Source organism: Tachypleus tridentatus, chromosome 2 (assembly GCF_004210375.1).
Source record: "Tachypleus tridentatus isolate NWPU-2018 chromosome 2, ASM421037v1, whole genome shotgun sequence".
Taxonomy (NCBI): domain Eukaryota; kingdom Metazoa; phylum Arthropoda; class Merostomata; order Xiphosura; family Limulidae; genus Tachypleus; species Tachypleus tridentatus.
The window spans coordinates 56,594,107-56,616,859 of NC_134826.1; the positions used below are offsets into that span (position 1 = coordinate 56,594,107).

General features: G+C 33.1%; 1 protein-coding gene across 2 annotated transcripts; it reads left to right on the forward strand.

Annotated features, from left to right (window-relative positions):
• Positions 1–459: 459 nt before the first annotated feature.
• Positions 460–19,167, forward strand: Acsf3 (Acyl-CoA synthetase family member 3). Of its 2 annotated transcripts, none has more exons than XM_076487668.1 (5): positions 460–1,738; positions 9,352–9,524; positions 10,729–10,874; positions 16,767–17,003; positions 18,228–19,167. In XM_076487668.1, exons 1-5 carry the CDS (start codon positions 908–910, stop codon positions 18,611–18,613), a joined length of 1,773 nt encoding a protein of 590 aa, XP_076343783.1. In that variant the 5' UTR covers positions 460–907; the 3' UTR covers positions 18,614–19,167. The 2 variants fall into 2 exon arrangements, with proteins under 2 accessions (XP_076343783.1, XP_076343784.1); XM_076487669.1 differs by having other exon boundaries at positions 16,771–17,003.
• The last annotated feature ends 3,586 nt before the right edge of the window (positions 19,168–22,753 follow it).

The window sequence follows — 22,753 nt, forward strand, 5'->3', positions numbered from 1 at the left end:
GTGTTTAATATATAAATTTTAACTGTAATCGTAAATCTTTGGATATCAGCGGCTAAAATGCGTGACAAGTTGAAATACATTATCGCTTACGTTTGAATTAAAAATAAAATAACATCACCGAATAAATGTGATTCAGTGTTTACACAGAGAAGAGTTATATTTTAGGCCTAATATTCTCGATAAGATGAAACTTTAGTACACAGATAAAGCCACATTTTATTCTTAGACGTAAATGGTGTTAAAATAATTATGTTTTAAACTTATGTTACCAGAAGCTGCTGCTTTGGTTTACCTAGAAAGTTTTAAAGATGTAACTATATTATTTGTCCATGATATCAAAATGAAATGTTCTTATAGTCAACACATTTGGTAACTTCTCTATTATTATTGTATACAAGAAAATATTAAAAAAACAAAACAAAACTACCTAGTGGTAATTTTGAAAACTAAAACAACCTACAGTTGTATTAGTAGCAGTACGCTGGTATATATGTATGGTGTTTAATGTTGGTGAAAACAAAATAAATAACGTGTCAAAGTAACACTGATGTTATGTGGTTGAACGTTGTTGATCATAGTTATTTTTTATTTTATTAATGGTGTTATTAGTACTAGATGTAAGATTGTTAAGACACAGGCTGTTGATGGCTTAGAAAGCTTAAACACTGAATATAGTAATGCTATATTAGTAGTAATTTTATTAGGTAATAGTAATACTATTACCATTAAACATAGAGGGCCAAGTGTCTTAAAAACAGTTACCTTTATGAAATAGCTGCTTTAAATATAAAAAGTTACTTATTTAACAACAGTAAATTTAATAAAACTTGGTTGTTTCACATTCAACATATTCAAAAATGTGTATATAATAGTATTGCATATGTTTTGACGAAATTTTAATTTTAAAATGAACACTTTAGCACGAAAGCTTTTAGTTCCAGCCTTTTCTCAGTTGACTAATGTGAGAATAAGTAATTATTTTAAATCCATCGTTTTTGTTGAAAGTAGAAAGATTTTGTGCCGTGGTTACAATTTTCCACCCCCATTTATACCAGTGTTTAGACAGGCAAAGAAATTTTTGAACAAAATAGCTATAGCTGACCATAACGGAAAGCATAGCTACAAAGATGTTCTGGTCCAAAGTCATCACTTAGCAGAAAGAATAAAAGCTACTCTTGGTACTCAGCTTGTTTCCAAGTGCCAACAGAGAATTGCCTTCTTATGCCCTAATAGTGTTTCTTATGTTGTTGCACTGTGGGCAACGTGGCAAACAAACAACATTGCTGTGCCTCTGAGTAAATTTCACCCACCTTCCCAGTTAACATATTATGTAATTGACTCTGAAGCTGCATTGGTGGTGGTAACTCCAGAATTTTTTGACACAGTTAAGCCTATTACTGATAAGTTAGGTATACCATTAATTATCCTAGATAGTGGATGTGACCTACCTGATATTCAACTTGATGAAATAGATGAGTATAATGACATCTTGAAGAATCAGAATGCAATGATTATTTATACGAGTGGAACAACTGGCTCTCCAAAGGGGGTAGTATTGACCCATTTCAACTTACATGCCCAAACATCTTGTCTTATACAAAGCTGGGAGTGGTCATCAAGAGATGTTATTCTTCATGCTCTTCCACTGCACCACGTACATGGGATAGTGAATGCATTGCTCTGTCCACTTCTAGTTGGAGCCACTTGTGTCATGTTACCCAAGTTTAATCCTTCAGAGGTATGGTTCAGGAATTATTTTTTATTCTGTTACCTATTTCTATTGAATTAAGCACACTGTATTTGTACAGAATACTTAACTGGATTGCTCTTTGCATTTTCTCTTGGAATTTAAGTGCTAGTTTGCAATATGTTAGTTATATCTTTCATAAGTTATATGTTCTATTGTAATGTAATTTCTAGTTTAAAAGTTATTTCTTTGGTAAGTTCTATGCCCTTTTAATGAATTAGAAACTCCTAATCTTTTATACTTATGAAATTTATTACTCAGCTTTCTTATTATAACTTATATTTAGATTGGTTTGTTTTTTATATGAGGAAAAACAAAATGGTTTTGGTAAAGTGATGCACAATACACTGAGTCTTATTTTGTTTGTTTGTATTTTTGTTCTGTATTGAGGATTTTGAGCATGGAACAAGTTTTTAGAATGACAGTATTTGATTTGATTGTTGTTTTTTTTCTATAAAACAAAAACAGTTACAATTATTTATTTTTTACATAAATACAAACTGCATAATTCTTAGTTGTCTTTATAAAAGGATGTAGATCATGTGTGAACTTCTTTTATGAAGCATATTTTCACCTATCAGAACTATCAAGATAAATCATAAGTAAATAACCTTCTGTCCTAACTATATTACATTATCAAGGAATATATTGTTAGTAGCAGCTGTAAAATAAAGTGGGATAAAAGAACGAAACAAAATTGTCTGTTTACAGAAACTAAGATTGTTTAGAAGTTACAATTTAAAGACTGAAAACTGGAAAGGTACTAGACACCAATGGATCTAAAGTTTGTTAAAAATCATGTTAGATGTAAATATTTAGTTTCCACATTCTTCTGATTTTGAATCTGAAATTAAGAGAAATGTGGAAGAGAGAAACAAAACAAAAACTGCAACTTCTGTGGTTTGTGTCACAAATTTTAGGCCTGCTGGTAAATTTGTTTAGAATTGATATGAAACGTGGTTTAACCTTTGGTCAAAACTTGCTTACTTCTTGATTTCTCAAGCTCTGCAGTTGCTTTTGATGAGTAATGTAAACAGTGCAGCTACAGGAGCTAGGTATGTCTCATATATAACTCTAGGTGTTTAGAAAAACAACATTTAACTGTAGGACTTCATCATATGTAAATAGCATCTCATTTTCTAGTAGTTCATTACACCTTTTCTACCTACCATTATATATACTTTCTAGATTTTTGAAAAGTAACTAATATAATTACAATAAAATACATTATTAATGTATTTAAAATATGTAATTATACAGCAGAATTTCAAGTGAAGTTGATGTAGTGATATTTTATCATTTATGAAACTATGGTAAGTAAATTATTGATTTATTTATGAGTAAAATTATTTCTCCATTAGAGTCCCAAACTTCTCAGTTGGTCTACTAAATGGTTTGATTTAGTTTTAACTTTTTTATACATTTGGATAGATATATGAATGTAGGGACTAGTTTTAAAAGAACTGGATTAGAAGTTTTGGTTGGTTGTCTTGGTGAGTTTGAATGGTTTGTCTTTTTGAACTTCTTTATGTTGTTGTTAGTGTAGAATATTGTGTCGAACTCCCTGCCTAAAGCTCTTTTGTTTGTCCAGATGCTGTCAGATGCTGGTTGAGGTAGAACTCCCATTTACAATCTATCACACCATAGCTACTTGCCACCTCGAGGTCTCATTAATAATGATAATATTTTAGGTCCATACATGTTTTTGCTGCCCTTTTGTTTTAGTGACATCACTCAAGGGTGAAAGGTACATCTGGTTCAGAAGTGGTGGGGTCTTCTACTTGTGTGGTGTTTCTAATTCTTTCTCCATACTATATAGTCTTTCTTGGACCACTTTCTAAAGTAGGATCACCTTCTCGCCAGCCCTCCACCAGTTCAGTGTGGGATTCTAGGTTTTTGTGAGAGGAGGTAAGATATTGTATCAGAAGTTAACATTTTATTTTACTAAACTGGAAATATATTTCTGTATAGATACTAATCACCCATAACATTTTCCACAGAACATTCCTGAGTCAGAGATCCTCTCTGGTTTCCTCTGCCAAGGTGTTACTGCAGTGCATCGAATTTTCACTTGTAAAGACGGAATTATGGACCCTTCCAATGTTCTGACATTAATGTTTACTTCACCATGTCCTCCAGCTACAGTCAAAGCAGGTTATATGAACTGCAAGGTGTGGCCTTACGTTCCTAACCTTCTCAGATGTTTCCTGTGTTAGCAGTTTGGTCACTCAAAAACATCATGTCATTGTTATTTGATATGTGCAACCTGGAATCACAATGTGTTAACTGCAGTGGTCCACACCCCTCTTATTCTATTTGATGCCCTAAATGGGTAGAAGAGGTGCAGTGCTTGAAGACTGTTAATAATATTACCTACCCAGAAGCTTGGAAATTATTGTCCCTAACTCCATCTTGGACATATGCTGCTACACTTCATTTCACTGTCACAGTGGGAGTGCAGACAGAACTTTACATGCCTCCAACAGAGTTATTTGCAAAACATCTCAAGAATCTTGTGCTCTTTATAATTAAAAAAGTTTTTGTATCTATGTCTTCTTCCATCTCTGTCCCTACCACTTGTTCCAGTGACTGCCCAGTTCCACTTCCTTCAGGTTCAAATGTTTCCTTGGATCCATCCTGAGAAGTAAATCGACCATTTGTTCATGCCATCAGTCACTGGAATCTTTGTCCACAGACAGAGACCTGCCTACTCAACCCAGGGCAGGATCCATGGAGGCAGATAGATCTTCATCCAATAAAGAAAAAAATGTGGTAGCAAACAGAAGGTCTGCCCACCTCATTCTTCTCCACCTAAGTGAAAATGGCCACTCTTATCTAGTAAAACAGTCAAGGTTTTTGATGAAATATAGATGACATTAAGGATTTTGTTGCTTCTTAGCATCTTATGTGTGTCTCTTCTTACAGGAAGCATTTCTGAAACTTGCTGATACAGTCACCCTTTGGCAATTTTCCTTGTACAGAAATGACAGGTAGTATGATGGACAAGTGCATGATGGAGTGGCATTGCTTGTTGATCAGCATGTGCCCACCCTGTATTTGTCACTTGATACAGCTTTGGAGGGTATAGCCATCCGTGTTCCCTTGGGTCGTACCATCACTATTTGTTCTCCCTACCTGACTCCTGAAGAGATCTATAATCAGTCAAACCTTGATGCCCTCATTTAGCAGTTACTATTCCCCTTTTTACTATTGGGGTATTTTAATGGATATAACACCCTCTGCAGTGGTGCTAGTATTGATGGGAGGGGTATCTTGTTCTGTGATGGTCAGGAAGTTGCTGATGCAAAGGGCATTGCCAATTCTCTCGGCAAAAGCTATTCTAATGCATCAAGCACTTCTGCCTGATTTAACTTGAAACATCAATCAGGGGAATGTTTTTTCAAGCAACAACATCTTGTTTCTGTATTTATTGACCTTGAAAAAGCTTATGATACAATGTGGAGGTATGGCATCTTGTGATACATCCACTTGTATGGGTTGTATGGCAATTTAGTAATTTTTATTACACATTTTTTAATGAGCTAGCTATTACAGGTCCGTGTGGGTTTGACACTTTCCCATGGGAACTTGGTGTCCCTCAGAACTGTGTCTTGAGTGTCACTTTTCATTATAAACATTAATGCCATCAGTGGACAACTATCCCCTACAATTGCAAACGGTCTCTTTGTTGACGACTTCCATATCTTGTGCCAGTTGTCAAACATGAGGTATATTGAGCAGCAGCTACAGACTGCCCTCAATCATTTTCTGAAGTGGACCACAGCAAATAGTTTTGATCTTTCTCTCTCCAAAACTGTTTGCATGCACTTTTACCTTCAATGGGGTATTCACCCTGATCCTGAACTCCGTATTGGTGAAGTTGTGCTTCTGTGGTTCTTGAGGCAAAGTTCTTGGGGTTTATCTTTGACTCTAAGCTGACCTTTATTCCACTCATCAAGCAGCTATGTGTCAAGTGTACAAGAGGACTGAATATTCTCTGTGCCCTCTCTTCCATCTCTTGGGAGGCAGATCGATGTTCTATGATAAGAATCTATCGTGCCCTTATTCGATCAAAACTGGACTATGGATCTCTGGTCTATGGCTATGCCAGGACCTTGACCTTGAAAATGTTGGATCTTGTTCAACATCAGCAGCTTCAACTCTGCACAGGAGCCTTCCACACTTCTCCAGTCCAGAGTTTGTACACGAAGTCCCATGAACCTCCCTCTGTACCTTCATCATTGGCAACTGTCTTTAATGTATGCTTCAAAACTTCAATCTTTTCCACAGCATTCCACATGGGGTTGTGTTTTTCTTCCTCAGTGGGCCACACTTTTTCATAATAGACCATCTGCCACTGTTTGTTTTAGGTGCAGTTGGATGAATTGGGTCTATCCTTGAATGACATAGTGATATCCACAGATCAGCCCATTCCACCATGGCTAATTACTGTCTCCAAATGTGACCTTTCTTTGAGTCATCTGAAGAAAGCAGATACTTCTGATTGGAAGTATCACCTTCTATTTGCCAAACATTTTTCAAACAGTCCTTCTATTTCCATTTATACAGATGGTTTGAAATCAGGTGATACTATGGGCTCTGCCATAGTTTGCTGTGATTTTGTTGTTGCACACAGAATCCCCTCTACAGTTTTTGTGTTCACTGCCGAATTTTACACCATTTCTCTTGCTCTGGATCACATAGAAGATATACAGTACACAAACTTTACTATTTATACTGATTCACTTAGCTTTCTGTTAGCCCTGGAATTGCTTCACGTCAATTCTTACCTTATTCTAGTCAATATTCAAAATTGACTGACCTATTTCTCTGTATCATCTATTTCTGTTCAGTTTTTCTGGATACCAAGCCATGTTGGTATTCATGGGAACAAGCTTGCTGAGTCAGTCTGCTCTGGTATTATCACCACCATGCTTGTCCCATATGTGAACTATGGTCTTCTATTCAAGGCTTGGCTCCACGCAAATTGGTAGTCAACTTAGAGTGGGGAACACGATAATAAGATTTTCCAAATCAAACCTTCTATTGCTCTTTGGCTGCCTTGCTTCTGTTAGGATTGGAAGTTGTTCTGGCCAGGCTGCACATTGGTCACAGTTTTTTAACTTGCTAATTTCTTTTATCTGGTACTGATGCACTAATATGTGGTCTGTGTTGCACTCAAGTCACAATAGCCTACATCTTACTGTCATGCAGTCATTATGATCAAGAGCAACTGCAGCATTTTAAACATATTTTTATGGTGGGTTCACCCTTGACATTGGTCAGTGTCATTGGTAAGGGTGATAATACCCACCTCAGTTGTGTTATAAAATTTTTAAGGACCATTGGCATTTTTAACTTTATTTAAGATTTTAATCTGAAAATTGGACCATGTTCTGTTTTAGCATGATTCCTTTTTCACATATTTTACTGATTTTACTTTTTACTGGCTGTTTGGTGCAGATAGCCCAGTTGCTTCATGCCAATAAACTTTAAACAACCTACCAACCAATCCCCACTTCCGGTGTATTGGTTAACATAGTCATGGCCAATCTGGAATGAGTAATTTCTATTGCTTTCCTATTGGTGGAGGGTTGCTGCATGTTCATATGTGGAAAGAAGCAGGAATTACAAGTCTAGTGATGAGAAAAATCTTTGTGCTGATAGAGGGCAATAATAATCAAAAAAGATTGTTGTGAGGGAGATAAATGTGTATTTGGAAATACATTTTCAGTTTAGGAAAATATTAACTTTCTAACAGGGTAGTTGACCTTTGGTATGGGTTGCCTTCAGATATATTTTAAAGGAAGAGTTGATAAATAAGGTCTGACCTCTGGTGTTTTATTTTAAGGTTTAGTTTTTGAAAGGAATAGCCTGATGGACCAACAGGCCTCTTGTTGCCCTTAAACTTTATGTTATAATGTTAGTATGTTGATGTAATTTTTAATCTGAAAAATTGTGATTGTGATGAACACGTTGCTAAGAAAGTGGTACATGTTTGTTATTGGTGTTCCTCCGTTTCAGTACAGGTATATAGTCTTTGCTCACAGTTTTTAACTTATCTACTTTCCAGCCTAGAAATTGCCTATATAGAACACGTTATGGTTTGCATACTTTGAGAAAGTAGGGTTGTGAATTATGGGGTACTCACGTTGCAAGTAATCACATTTATTATTATTTGACTTTGGAAGATGTCAGTTTGGTACTTCAGTATTAAGACAAATGTCAAACCATGATTCTCTAACCTCTTGTATGGCTTTTATTACCTTTCATTGATGAGTAAAGAAATTATATGACATAATGTAAATTGCACACTTAATTTTAAGCTTGTACAACTGAATTGCCATTAAAATGTAAAATGGTATGAATTATATACCAGGTAGCAGATACTTGCAAACATTTGATGTCAATTAGTATCTTTATTATGACTGCAAATATTCAAATATAGGGTTTCTAGAATAATATAAAATAATTCTGAATGCAGACACCAAAATCTGCAAGTCAACTTGTATTAGCCCTAACATTAATCAAAATTTAATTAAGTATGGCCTATATTTGATAGAGATAAATTAACATGAACTTGTGTAGGTTTTTGCTTTTACTCTAGTTAGGGCTATATTTTGCTGTGTTTAATACTATCAGTAAATAAACTTGTAAATCTATTCTGATATTTATAATCATGAGGCTTCAGAAAAAAGTCAAGCTTTTAAATATGTTACAAAATGTCTACTAAAGTGTATTTACAGCCAAGTTTTGTTTGTATTCATTGGAATGAAGTGTGTGTGCATTCAAATAGTAAGGCATACTCTCAATTTCTGTACAGACAAAATCTGGGTATTATTTGTAATAGATTGTTCAATGATTATATTTATTTGGAAAATTGTATACATTCATGTAGAAGTGTTAATTGGTGAAGGAATTTTTGAAGTGATAGTTAACTAAACTTTTAAGAACGATTAACCTTAGTTGTATGACTTGTAAAACTGGTTCTAAAAGTGATTTGAACTACTGTAACACAATAAAGAATGTCACCTTAACCTATTTTGTTGCTAGTGGCTGAAATATGTCATTCATGACACTAGAATAAATGAACTTATCTCTGACATTTAATAGAAGTAGCAACATATATTAATAAATGTACATATTAATGTAGCGGATGTCAAATGTTAAAGAACATAACTGTATGACTACAAGCTTCAACTTAATTAAATTCAATATAACAGTGATGTTCTGTGACCACTAAGCTGCCACTGTGTGACTTGGTTACATACAAGGTTTTGTAAGCTGTGTACTACATATTATATTTCTTTACAGGAATTTTTTTTAAAAAATAAATTGTCAACTGGTTATATAGTTTTATACTGTAAAAAAATTTTCAAGTTATGTTGAAGAGATATTCTTGCCTAATACATTAAATGGATATTATTTTTCTATAATAACAGGCTCAAATTGAAATACTTTTATTGTTGTTTCACTGGTAAACAATTTCATCAGTTTCATTGTTATCTTTGTTGTGCTAATTATTTCACATGTGACAAAGTTTTATTCTCATATTGTTATGAATTGGCCCTGATGACCTTTTGCTGTTATTTGTTTATCAGTAGATATGGAAACACATAGTTGATGCAGAAGAGTCTGAACCTAGAGTCAATATTTTTATGGGAGTTCCAACTATGTACGTGAAATTAATTGAAGAGTATGACAGCAAGTTTTGTCAGGCAGGTACTTTCTCTCGAACAAGAGAATTCATTAAAGCTGTGTGCATACAGAAAGTAAGGTAAGTATTATTTGTAATGGACAAGGTTAAGAAAAATTTTATGAAATTTAGATTTTGGTTCCCTCCTATTATGACACAAATGGTTATACATAAGATTTATATGTTGTAAAATTGGGCCTTGAAGATGAAAATATTGTATTTTGAATACCAAAATTAAAGAAATATATTACAGTTCTTCCCAAGGAATGATTTTTATATAGCAAAAATGATTAAATAATATGTAGTCAAAGGATACAACATTTCTAATAAGAAAGCAAGAAGCCATATTCTTCATGGAAATGCAAGTTTTTATTCTGCAAAACATTTGGAACAATGGGTTTAAGCACTGCACATTGTCTTCATTTGTAAAGTTTGTGGTTGTGAACAAAATTCACAGACAAGTTTCTAACCACACCTCAATATTAGCGGCTATTTTCATGAGAGAGATGGCTAAAGAAAATTTGCAGCACTCTCATTCTACCACACTCCTGTCAAGTATAGCACAAGTGGAATTCTACATTTTGGTTTGCTTAATCGTGTATGATTGTGAAAGATTGTGTTTATACACAGTGGGTGTGAAGATGTAACCTTTCAATGGTTGTTACAATGAAAACATGGCTGTTATGGTATTAGATTGAGCATGGTTGATGATGGAGTTACTAATTTGAAGGGCAACATATGAAATAGAATATTGTTCATATAAGGTGTGATTAACCCTCTGTATTTGATGAGATGGTGTTGAAAGACAAACTATTAGGGAAACCACGTTACACAACATTATAGGCTTAGGTGGATTTCAATGGTTATATCCTTTTACAATTTATTATCATTTAGTAATATTTAAGAGAAAAAGTATTTATTACATGAAAAGTATAACTACAATTAAAGTAATAAAGTATTAAATGATTAATAGATGACAAACATTTTAATATTTGTTGTTTTGTTGGTGATATTTTGCAGTCTTTCTGACAGCCCAAGGACATATAACATCCATATTTTCAACTGCATTGTTTCAAACTTATTGCAATGAAAAAATTTTTTCTTTAAATCAGGTTTTGATAATTTATTCACTGGATTCATTACATTACACTGCTAATGGATCTGTACTGTACTTAACATAGATTTACAGTTAGTGGATCTGCTGTTAATGGGTATTTCCTGTATTTAAGACATGTTTATTGTTAATGGATTAACTGCTAATGGGTATATTTTGTGTTTAACACAGATTGATGGTTAGTGGATCAGCTGCTCTGCCTCAACCTGTCTTAGAACGGTGGGAGGAAATCACTGGACATCGGCTTCTGGAACGATATGGAATGACTGAGATTGGTATGGCATTGTCCAATCCTCTTCATGGGAAACGTATTCCTGGTGAGTTCAACTATAACGATTATTGACAACTCTGACTTGCATCATACTGTAAATATGATTTATTATGTGTATTTACCTGTGCATTAGTGACTATCTCCCAGATTGGCTGGATTGATCATCATAATTTTTAGCATGGCTACTAAAAACTGTCTGATGTACAACTGTACACAGACTATTTTCTTTTAGGAGTTTTGCAGAGAAGATTGATTAAAAAATAAGCCTCCTTGTAATCTTTTGGGTCCTGTCATTGTCAGACTTGATTACTGGAACTTTTTATGTAACATCTGGAAACTGTCTTAATGCTTGTCCATTAGTTATTTTGTTTCAGGATTTTTGCTCAAGAAGGTATATTAAAAAGCCCCTAAATTTTGGGCACATTTTCACTTTTATAGAGTTTTGAATTCCATCACCCAGAGTTATCTGGCTCAGTAATTAATATTTGTTATGGTAACTGGACATGTTTTATGATTTATGCCAGTAAAGAAAGGGAAATAAAAAAGAACCTGAAATAGGGCACATTTTCACTTTTTTTTAAATAGACATTTGGCTTTGAATTTAAAGACATAAGTGACACAAGTATTTATTCAGTTAAATAAGTTACCTTTTCACTTAGTACTGCCCACAAAGCAGTGTATGAAATTAGTATTTGTTGAGGTCATTAGGGATTTAATAACAGAAGAAGGAAGGAAGGGTAACATTATCTAAATTGTTCTTTATCAGTCACGGTGTATGAATATGTGTGTTAATTAAAAATAAGGTTGTTTGAGAACTTGGCACTACTTTATGCATATGTACACCTTGAGCCGCATATAAAAGCACAACAGTCACAGTAAACTTAGTATATAGATATAGTTCATTGTTGTGTTAATTAATGCTTCTACCATACTGGGGGTAGGAAAGTTAACTTCAAGAGGTAAGTTTCATTTTACTTGCCCCAAATGGTAATATCTTATTTCCTTATCTTTTTATTTTTCTTATTTTAACTTGGGAGAGCAGTAACCTTCCCACAACTGTCTGCAGGCAGTTAAGGGTGACACAGATGAAGGACGTTGTGGGCTTGAGCACCCACATCTTGCTTTCTTAATTTTTATACTAATTGTGTCTATTTCTTATGTGAGACTATCAAATTGGAGGTTAGACTGACAGATGGTGTATCCCCACTGCAATGTGGGTCCTACATCAGCAGTCCCCTCCAGAACCTAGGATACATTTTATAATCCCACGTTGTAGCTTGTATCCTTGGATCTTTGTTTAAAATGCAGTGTATTTTGTTTAATATTTTAATTTTAGTGTGTTTTGTTTTGACTTTTAAAAAATTATGGTTATAAAATGTATATAAAATAAATATTTAACAGTTGTAGGCATGTCCATGCTGTTTCATTTGAAGGATGTGCAGTGTTATTAAGCAAGCCAAGTTGTATAGTTTTTTTTTTTTAAGTGAAAGTGTGAAAACAAAATATTGAAAAATGCTAAAATTACCTTTGGAACTGAAGCCCAGTAAGACAGAAGGTTATTTACATGTGTGTCTGTGTATGTTTTCTTATAGCAAAGCCACATTGGGATATCTGCTATGTCCACCCAGGGACATCGTATCCCTGATTTTAGCACTGTAAATCTGAAGACCTACTGCTGTCCCACTGGGGGACATTATTTACAGGTACAGAATTTTTGAAGTAGCAGGATGTGATTGCTCGAGATACACTCAGATTGAAAGTGTATGTGTGTGGGAAGGAGAGGCCTGGACCTTGGTGTTATGACACGTTATGTTTCAAGAATTTAATTGGCACACTGCATATGAAGTCATTGGAGAACAGTTCAGTAGTCTTTTGGAAATGAAGGTGTTTTAAACAGTTGAAAGTCATACTTGAGTATATATAGGTAATAGTTCCCAATCAGCATGTTACTTAGGTAGGAGAAGACGGTGACTGACATTATTATCGTGTCAGGGTAACAGAGATATAGGAGTAATTGTAAAGATGTCCTTCAGAAATGAGATGATATTCTTACCATTTATCATTTTACTCCCAACATATGATCAACAGGAAGTTAATGTAATAACAAGATTCAGCCCTGATGTTGTTGTCAGTACACTGTGTATAGCTTAGTCACATTGTTAATACAGCAAGATACTGTCATGCTGTTAACATGAGGTTGTATTTAGACTAACTGTGATGCTAACAAGAGAAGGTACCATTGGGTCTAATCTTCATGTTATCAAAACAAGGTACTGTTTAATGTTGCCATGATGCTAGCAAAACAAGGTTTTAAGTCTTAAGATTTATTGCTGTTATAATGAAAGTAAATTATTATCTAGTGTAGTAATCATGTTACCATAAGAAGGTATTATGAGTGTATTCTTTATGCTAAAGAAACAAGATATTACTTAGCATAATCATGATATTAACATAAAAACATATTTTTTAATGTAATCATTATGTTATCAAAATAAGGTATTGTTATGTGTATTTGTGATGCTGAAAAACTAACATACTGTTTATAGTGTAATTATGATGCTAACAAAACAAGGTATTTTTAGTGCAATTATGATGTTAGCAAAACAAAGCAATAACTGAATAATCCCTCTAGTGGTCACCTTAAGAACCTTTTGCATGTGCACACCTGAGTCCTTTTTTTCGGTTCTATAAACGTAGAAGCAACCCTTATTTTGAAGGCTGGGCATGTAATAAAAGTAGGCCATAAGACTGAAAGAATTCTGAAAGATGTGGTACCAGTTCTACAGTATATCTCTCACTGTAGTGTTTTGATGAAATTGGCAATTATGCTTTCAGTGAGGAACTTGTTTGCTTTAGTCTCGACTCATTTCCAGTGCCAACTTGAGTCAAATATAGAATCATGACCTGGGTCCTTGATGTGTGGGATTTAAAGCTATTGAGGCCCATCATACCCATGTAACACCATTAAAGTGGACAACATTTTAATCTATAACCCTTGTAACTGAGAAGTGTAATGGATTATTTCCACTGCATATAAAACTTCCATCTGAAGTTTTCGAGTCAAACAGTGGAATGGGTGTAGAAATGGATTTATTTTTTGATAGCAATGTTACAACCTCGCTGTTTGAGCCAATATCTGTATTATTAAGATTAACTGATATTAATGATAGACCTTTTTTTCAGGATCCTTCAAATCTGCCAAATTCAAAGTTAAATCCCTTGATTCCAATACCATCTAGGATGCCTGATGCATGTACATGTCCCAGTGGAACCAGATCTGCTAAAAAATAGTTGGCTTTCTTCTATTTACTGCTTTAACCACCATAGTTTTCTGGTTAATGATAGCATTATCTGAGCACAAATATCTATTTGTGCTTAAATACAGAACAAAAGCATTATTTGTATTTCTCTCAGCTAAAATAGGGAGGGACCTTGATCCACTAACTATTTCTCTGATGTCACATCTAAGGATTTCTGCTTCACACCTGATAAACTTGGAGGCTTTTTGTCTGTTTTTGTAATTGCCTTCTATGTCTACATCAGCCTTCTCTATTGCTCTGAATTGGAATTCTATGTTTGATAGAAGTTTACCATGTTCAGCTCTTATGAATGAAGTGATAACACTGTTAACCTATTGTTTTCCACCTCCTTTAACTTATACATTACCTGCACTATAATGGATTGCTTCCCAAGACTAAGTTATGGAACTGATAGTACCTACTGTGACCATAGCAGCATTATCTGATTATTTTTGTCTGTACCATAACATACTTGCCATGTGAGCTTTGCTGGTTTTGCTGTAATCTGTTCAGTACAGAACTACTAACATTCATTTAAGAAAGCACTCTTTTTTTTTTTTCTTGTTTGACTGTGATTTCTTAGGATATTTCTGGCAAATCTCACAATACATTTGAAACTGGTTCTGCTTGAGATTGGCTTTCATTCAGATGTAATCATAGCCAAGAGTTTATTCAGTGAGACCAATTGCCTTTTTCTCTTTTTCTCCATCGCTTTGTTGTTGTTTTTTATGGTAGAGAGATGATGGTAACATTATCATTGACCGTTGGCTTACAGTGGATTCTTTTATTTCTTTGTCTTAAAACCAGTGCTGAGAAACATAATCGATTAACTGATATCTCTGATTACCCATTCAAGTGTAACACTGTTATTGTAGCCTTATAGTGCTGATAAAACAGTAATTTAAGATTTGTAATAAAAATCAAAGTGATTCTCTAGTGAGTAAGATATGATGGTAAAACTTGTTTCTCACATATATCTGGTTTTCTTGGGTGTCTACTGGTTAGTGCTATCATAATGTTTTCAGAACAAAACCTCACACTTAACCTGATCATTTTACAAACTGAACAGGTATAATTTAGTACAATCATGATATTAATCAAATAGGTTCTATTTAGTGTAATCATAGTGTTAACAAAACATGTGCTATTTAGTGTGATCAAAACAGGCAGTATTTGGTGTAAGCACAGTGTTAACAAAACAGGCAGTATTTGGTGTAAGCACAGTGTTAGCAAAACGGGCAGTATTTGGTGTAAGCACAGTGTTAACAAAACGGGCAGTATTTGGTGTAAGCACAGTGTTAACAAAACGGGCAGTATTTGGTGTAAGCACAGTGTTAACAAAACGGGCAGTATTTGGTGTAAGCACAGTGTTAACAAAACGGGCAGTATTTGGTGTAAGCACAGTGTTAACAAAACAGGCAGTATTTGGTGTAAGCACAGTGTTAACAAAATGGGCAGTATTTGGTGTAAGCACAGTGTTAACAAAATGGGCAGTATTTGGTGTAAGCACAGTGTGATCAAAACGGGCAGTATTTGGTGTAAGCACAGTGTTAACAAAACGGGCAGTATTTGGTGTAAGCACAGTGTTAGCAAAAGATATTTAATTTTGTACAATTCATCCTCATTATGGTTGTGATGAACATATGATGTCTTACTAGGATCATAATTATTGATATAAACTGATGATAAATTTACATTATTAAAGTTTGAATATAATACCACAAAAGATTTTGACTTACATAGAAGAATCAGGCACAGGTGCAAAGGATTGATATAAATGATTATCTGTTAATATTGATTAGATCAATTAGTGTCATGTAAAATGACTGATCGACTGAAGTTATGATTAAATTGTTCAATGTTATGAAAAGCATCAGCTGTTTGAAATTAGTGTTTCTGATTAAATAGTTGAAATGTTCTGATTTCTCATTATTTTCATTTAGTTCAAAGTCATTCAACTTAATTAGTTAGTATCACAACTCTTAAAAAATAATCAAAAAGTAGTGTTTTTTAATTATTACTATTTTGCAGTTTTTATATCTATCCAAGTCTCATGAGAATAATGTGATTAATGTAGTTATTGCCGAGCCTGCCGGTTAATTGATAATCAGGTTCAACTTATCATACTGTCAATTTAGGCTTGAATCCTAATGGTCTGCCCTTGACCATAACAATAAACATAAATCCCACATTCTCAGGTTCACAACATTATCTGGCTGTTTCGCCAAACATTATAAGTAAAACACTAAGCTGTCTACAGAGGTAGGCACAAACACAAATGGTTTAATGTACAATCCACTCATCTTAAATGGACTGTTAACAAAAACAAACAAAACTTTCATTGTAATGAAGCAGGATGTCCAGAATTCCATCCTGGCCAAGAATTTAATCTATAAGCTTGACTCGTACTGAAGCTGACACTCTGAAACTTGAGCTGCTGGAGCACGTGTTGTAAACATTTAAATGCTGATTTTGGCCATAAATATTTTTTTTGGAATGATTATTGTTTTTCAAGCATGCGTTACAAATTTGAACAAAGTAAGGATGCTAACTGTCTACCTTTATGAGATGAAGTGAATGTTTCCTGTTGAAGTTGTAGGCTTTTCATCATTAAATAGGGCTATGCATTTTCTTTTAAGGCAGTGTTGGTAATCCATTACAAGGAGTTGAAGTTCGAATTGCTGTTAGAAATGTTTATTCTCCTACTGGTTACGACATCATCGTTGAAGGAAATATTCATCGAACCTATGAGACTAAAGGAAGAGAACAAGAGATTGGAGAACTTCTGGTACGAGGGCCAAGTGTATTTAAATGTTATTGGAATAGACCTGATGTTACAGCATCAGCTTTTACCACTGATGAATGGTTTCAAACGGGTGAGCACAACGTTTATTTCATGGCCAGCTGACACTTGAATTGGTTTGTTATGGAGGATAAAATATGAGATACAATTTAATGATTAATTTATAAAGGACAACTTAGTTTTAAAAGTTTGAAGCTGGTAGATAAAAATAGTTAATTAACTTGTATGGATAATTACTGACTGTTAACTGGTGTAGTATCATGAGTTTGTCCTTCCACAGAACAATGGTATGAGATACACAATATAACCTTTGTTTTTAACCACATGTTTAATAATTTCAAATTCTAGGTTAGTAAAGAAATACTAAAATGTGTTTTCTTAAATTTTCATCTTAAAATCAACATGACAGTGAAACAATTTTTGCTACACATTATGTATAGTTGATTGTTAAAACAACTTAAGTCATCAAATTTTACAAGTATCAATCTTAATCTATAGTTGAGAAAGAAAATCGTATGAATAGACAAGTTTTACATAATTCCAGTAAACACAAACAGTCTAACAACCTTACTTTATGATTTGTAGTGTCTACATTGGTGAACCATTACATTTAGTAGTAATATGTATGATATTACATATTACTGAAAGCTGTTAATTGAAATCATATCATTCTGTGCTAACTCAATATTTAAACTATTGGTCTTATTACATACCACTATACTTGATATTTCTGGTATTATATTTTAACTAGGTAATAATTAAAAATTTCTACCACAATAAGCTATTTTAAATGGGGTAATAATACAGAGACTTTCTATGTACAAGTTAAATAACAAAATAAGTTGTATTCTAAAAGGAAGAAATTTGTTACATAAGTGTAATATAATATCAATCACATGTGCATGAAATTAATATCTCATTTTAAAAGGAATAACTGAATTTTAAAATCTATTAATATTAAATAACACTGAGATTGACAGTAGGTCAAATACTGTATCTCGTGTATCTGTTGGAATTGTAATTTGTCTTGTTTTTCCGAAAAACAAACTGTCAAAGGAGAAAGTTTTATTTTTGTTCCTGTTTCAGAATATAATTCATGTATACGAATATAAAATTATAACTGAATAAGTTGTTATAGTTTTTAAGCTTTGTTTATCATTCAAATTAATCAATTTGAAAGAACAGCATTTAGGTTATCAAAAATTAAAAGCATGAACAACTTTATAATTAATTCATAGGTTTCTCTGGATAAGAACAGTACAAAAAATAGATTGCGAAATGTTTTTCTTTATTTCAGGAGACACTGCCCAGTATATTGATGGTGCTTACAAGATTCTTGGAAGAACCTCCTATGACATAATCAAAAGTGGAGGATATAAGATTAGTGCACTGGAAATTGAGCGCCATCTCTTGGCACATCCTAACATCAAAGATTGTGCAGTTGTAGGTCTTCCAGATATAACATGGGGAGAGAAGGTTGGTGCTGTTATTGTATTAGCAAACAAACATGATCCATTAGTGCTTTCAGATCTCCGTGACTGGTGCAGGAGTAGAGTGGCACCCTATGCTATTCCTTCTGTGTTAGAATATGTTCCAGAACTTCCCAGGAATGTAATGGGAAAAGTTAATAAAAAGAACCTTATCAAACAAGTATTTACAAACATTAAAAAAAATGATGTTTGATTGGCCTTTATTATACATTATTTTAGCTAATAATATACTTTTTTTTTACTGTTGTAATTGTACATTAATCACGATACAGGGACTTACAGTAACAGGAAATTATGATAATACATTTCATAATGAACACACCACTTAAACCAAAAGTAAAATTGATTAAATTTTAATAGTTTTTACTGGTTGGTTTATCTTATACAGCTCTTGTTCAATCAAGAATTCTGCTTTTTTACTACTGCTAAATTATTTTGTGTATGCCTTCTATGTAAAGCTTACATAGTTGATTTTCACAGTTATTACATTTGTTTATATATGGTAGTAATATACATATTTTTTAAGAACATTGTAATTGTTGACTTTATAAATCATGAAATATTTTAGTATTGTTTAATTAGGAATATTCAGAGGTGCTACTTATTTTATATGCACAGTAAGTTAGTATTTTATCTACACTAAAATATGCTTGTATTCTAATTATACACTTTAAAACTACAATTATTACGTAATAGTGTATCATGAAAAGCAAGTTGGTGCTGCTAAATAAATTTGATATTTTCATGTTTTTGTGGTATTGTAAAACTGATTTACATACTGAAATTCACCAAAATTTAAAAGTATAACAGAGACCTGCAAATTTAACCTTCGTAAAAGATTTGATTTTAATCTTTTTGAAAATATTTTTTTTCTATCATATAAGAATTTTTTAGAAATTGTGAAATAAAAAAACTCTTACTTGGATCAAATTATTATTCCACTTACCACAATTTGAATAAAAGGGAAGAACATTGATGTCAAAGGAATATATGTCGTCATTGTTTAAATATACATCTTTTAGCCTCAAAAGTATATGGTGTATTGCCTGGACCATCTCATTTCAAAGACCAGCAGTAATCAGCCATCATACTGATGATCCACTTACCCGGATTTCTTTATGAGATCTTTCTCCTTGTTCTTTACTAATGGCACCAAGATTATCAGGGAAGTATTCAGTATACGGGTGTAAAAACAATGAACTTTCAGGCTCGTACTACAACCCCACACTTTGAATTTGTTGAGCATGTCATTGACAATATTTTCATAAGGTGAGTCTTTGTTCTTTCCTACAAATTAATCACCTTGTTTTAAAGCAGTCCATGCTGCTTCTTAAAATTTTCTCGTCTTTTGAACTGTCCATCTGAAGTCAGTTTTCTAATCAGAGACTCAACAAAATTCCCTTTTTTAAGTTTTGCTTCTGGAATATCTGGGAATTGCTCACATGGATACTTGAAACAGTCATCTTTGTCCAAGGCTTTTATAAACTGCTTCACAGCAAGCCCCATCTTATGTGATAGAGGTAAGAGGAATTTTTTTTGTCAACCAAACTTTCACATTCAATGTTGTTTGATCCTGGTATCTGACTGACTTTGTATGGCCATTGCTTCTTTATCGAGTGCTAATGATGTGCTCTGCTGTTCCATTCACACACAAGAATATAGAACCTTTGTATAACTGAATTGTTGACCCAAAAACATGCAAAGGACTTTTAAATGTCTTCGAAGTTCTATGTTCTTTGTATTTGACCTTATTAATAAGAAGTTTGAGATTTGTGCATACTTTCTTCAAGTAGACTGAATGAGCAAGAACAGATGGATGTACATATTACTATTGGGAAGAACAGCTTTTGGAGGAATCAGTGAACAATTACCACTCACTAGAATATCAGTCCATGAACCAAGTATTGGTATTAATTTAGCCATATTGTTACAATAAACCAGAGAACCTTCGAGCAAAATGTATGATAAAACAGTTTCTCATAATTTTTGTTCTTGTAAAATATGTTTCTGAAAAAAAGACAAGTTCTTAGCCTGAAGCCAGGACCCTAGAATATCTGAAGAATCCTTTCACTAAATCATTAAGTTCAACTTGTGTGAACAGTTGTGGTTCACTAGAAATTTCAGGTTGAAAACAGTTCCTCATATTTTCTAATGACATCAGATTTAGAGTACAGGTCAGGAGTTGGAGGTTCAGATAAAATATTTCCTCTATATTTTGAGTATAGTAGCCTTACTCTTTATATGAGCAAAAATAGCAGTCATTTCTGTTGTTTCTAAACTCATGTCAGACCATCAGAATTCAAAGACTTACCTCACCTCTTTGCCACAAATGGTGCAAAACTTTGACAGAGCCTGTGATTTTATTCTAAAATATATAGTTTTTGATGAATTCTATAATGTTTTGCATTTTTTTCTTTACAACAAATTTACCACAAGTAAAAGATATTTAGATCATTTACACAACCTCTTGTTACCATAGCAATGAATGAATGACATTTCTCTTTTCAATGTTAAAATGCATGTACAAACAAATACTATCCATAAATGAGAAATTATATCAACAATTGGTCTATAGTATCAAAGTTTTGTAAAAATTTGTAAATGATATGGAAAAATGTACAATTTCAAATTTGGGATATAGGAATTACTGTAGAACATGTAAAACATTAAAGATAATCCATGACAGGCCTGTTTAGTCAATGTCTTTTTGATATGTGGGTTTCAAACTCAACGGGTAATTTATACAGTGGTTTTTCCATAATGGCAAATGAAACTTTGTCAAACATCACAAAGATCCTGTGTTACTGTTATTTAACTACTGATGTTTGAAACCATCTCATGAATGAAATACTTTTCATACATACTACTCTTATCTTGACTGTGGGTGTGTTTCTTGGTTTGCAGTAAAATGCCCTTAACTCTATCCTTAAAACTAGAGTAAAATAAACTGTTGAATTCAGATAAATAAATGGTGAAAATGACTTTACAGTCCATCTGATTTAATAATAAAACTTCAGTGTGTACCATTAAAGTATGAAGTGTAAATACTTAGTATCATTTTTACAATAAATTAATTCTGATATGGTGAACAGCAGTGACATTTTGTCAGCCAAGGACGCGTTAAGGCTGCTATTAAACTTAGTGCTAGTGGTATTTTATCATTTTAACAACACCAGCATCTGTAAGCATTTCTTTCTATTGTGAAAGTAACCAAATTCCAAAGTTTAAACATTGGATTAATTGGATCTCATAAGAGTTGTAAACATTTCTTTGTATTGATGTGCTTTTTATTCTGACTATTATATTTAAAAAAATCCCTAAAACAATGTCAGAAGTAGATTACACAATCTGACTGACACTGCATATATTAATTCATTGCTTCAGCTAACAGTTTATTGAACTATTTGAAATTCCACTTTTTGATTTCTTAATAAGTTCAGTGTAGATGTTAATGTCAATTTCATATTTAATGGTATTTGTTGTGTTTGGCTAAAGGTCATGATGACCTCATTCTTTCAAGCTACTTTCTTGCCTTTCCAGTACAGCACAAACAATTCACCTAATTAATGTAATGTGTTCACTTCAGAACATGCTTCACACACAAATATCTTCAAACAAGAAGTGCTACTTAATTTAACCCATCAAAGAGTATATAGAATTAGATACCTTATTACCACAGAGAGTAAACTACTGACATGATTAACAAAAGAGTGTGTGGGGTGGGTGGGTGTGTGTGTGTGTGTGTGTGTGCCGATTCTAAGTTATAAAAAAAAAAGGGGGTATTTGCCCACAAATTCTCTACACTTGTGCCCACTACACAGGAATTCTTGCCTTATGGGTGTGAAAATTTAAATGTTTTAAAACTAACCAACCATAAAAAGCTAATAGATGACAAAATTTATTTTTACAGTTTATTCAAAAGCTGGTACTATAGGACAAATTTAAATAAGTCATTGTAATCCTTAGTCTGATTTTTAATACATGTTGAAGGAGAAATACGAACTTTAAACTGTAAATGTATTTAATACGTAAAAATAACAAGTGGACTACTTTAACACAAAGATGACTTTTTTTAAATCTGTATTTAACGGTCTTTTTTTTTAAATGAACAATTTTAATATCTCTATACAGCCATGAGAACAAAATTACATTATTGGTGATACATAAAATTAGTTATTATCACCACTTCTAAGTGACAAATTTAAATAAAAATGGAATTTTCGATAATGTAATTTATAAATACCACCATCTCAAATTTAAGGTCTACAGATTAAATTAACTTTAATAAAAAAAAAAAATTGTACACTCATCCACTGCTACAATAAGGCCCCAT

Bases quoted from the DNA above. Each gene is read 5' to 3' on its own strand.
- Acsf3 (XM_076487668.1), top strand. From the start codon at position 908: ATGAACACTTTAGCACGAAAGCTTTTAGTTCCAGCCTTTTCTCAGTTG. The intron at 1,739-9,351 runs GTATGGTTCAGG...GTTTATCAGTAG, and splicing joins CCAAGTTTAATCCTTCAGAG to ATATGGAAACACATAGTTGA. The intron at 9,525-10,728 runs GTAAGTATTATT...TGTTTAACACAG, and splicing joins GTGTGCATACAGAAAGTAAG to ATTGATGGTTAGTGGATCAG.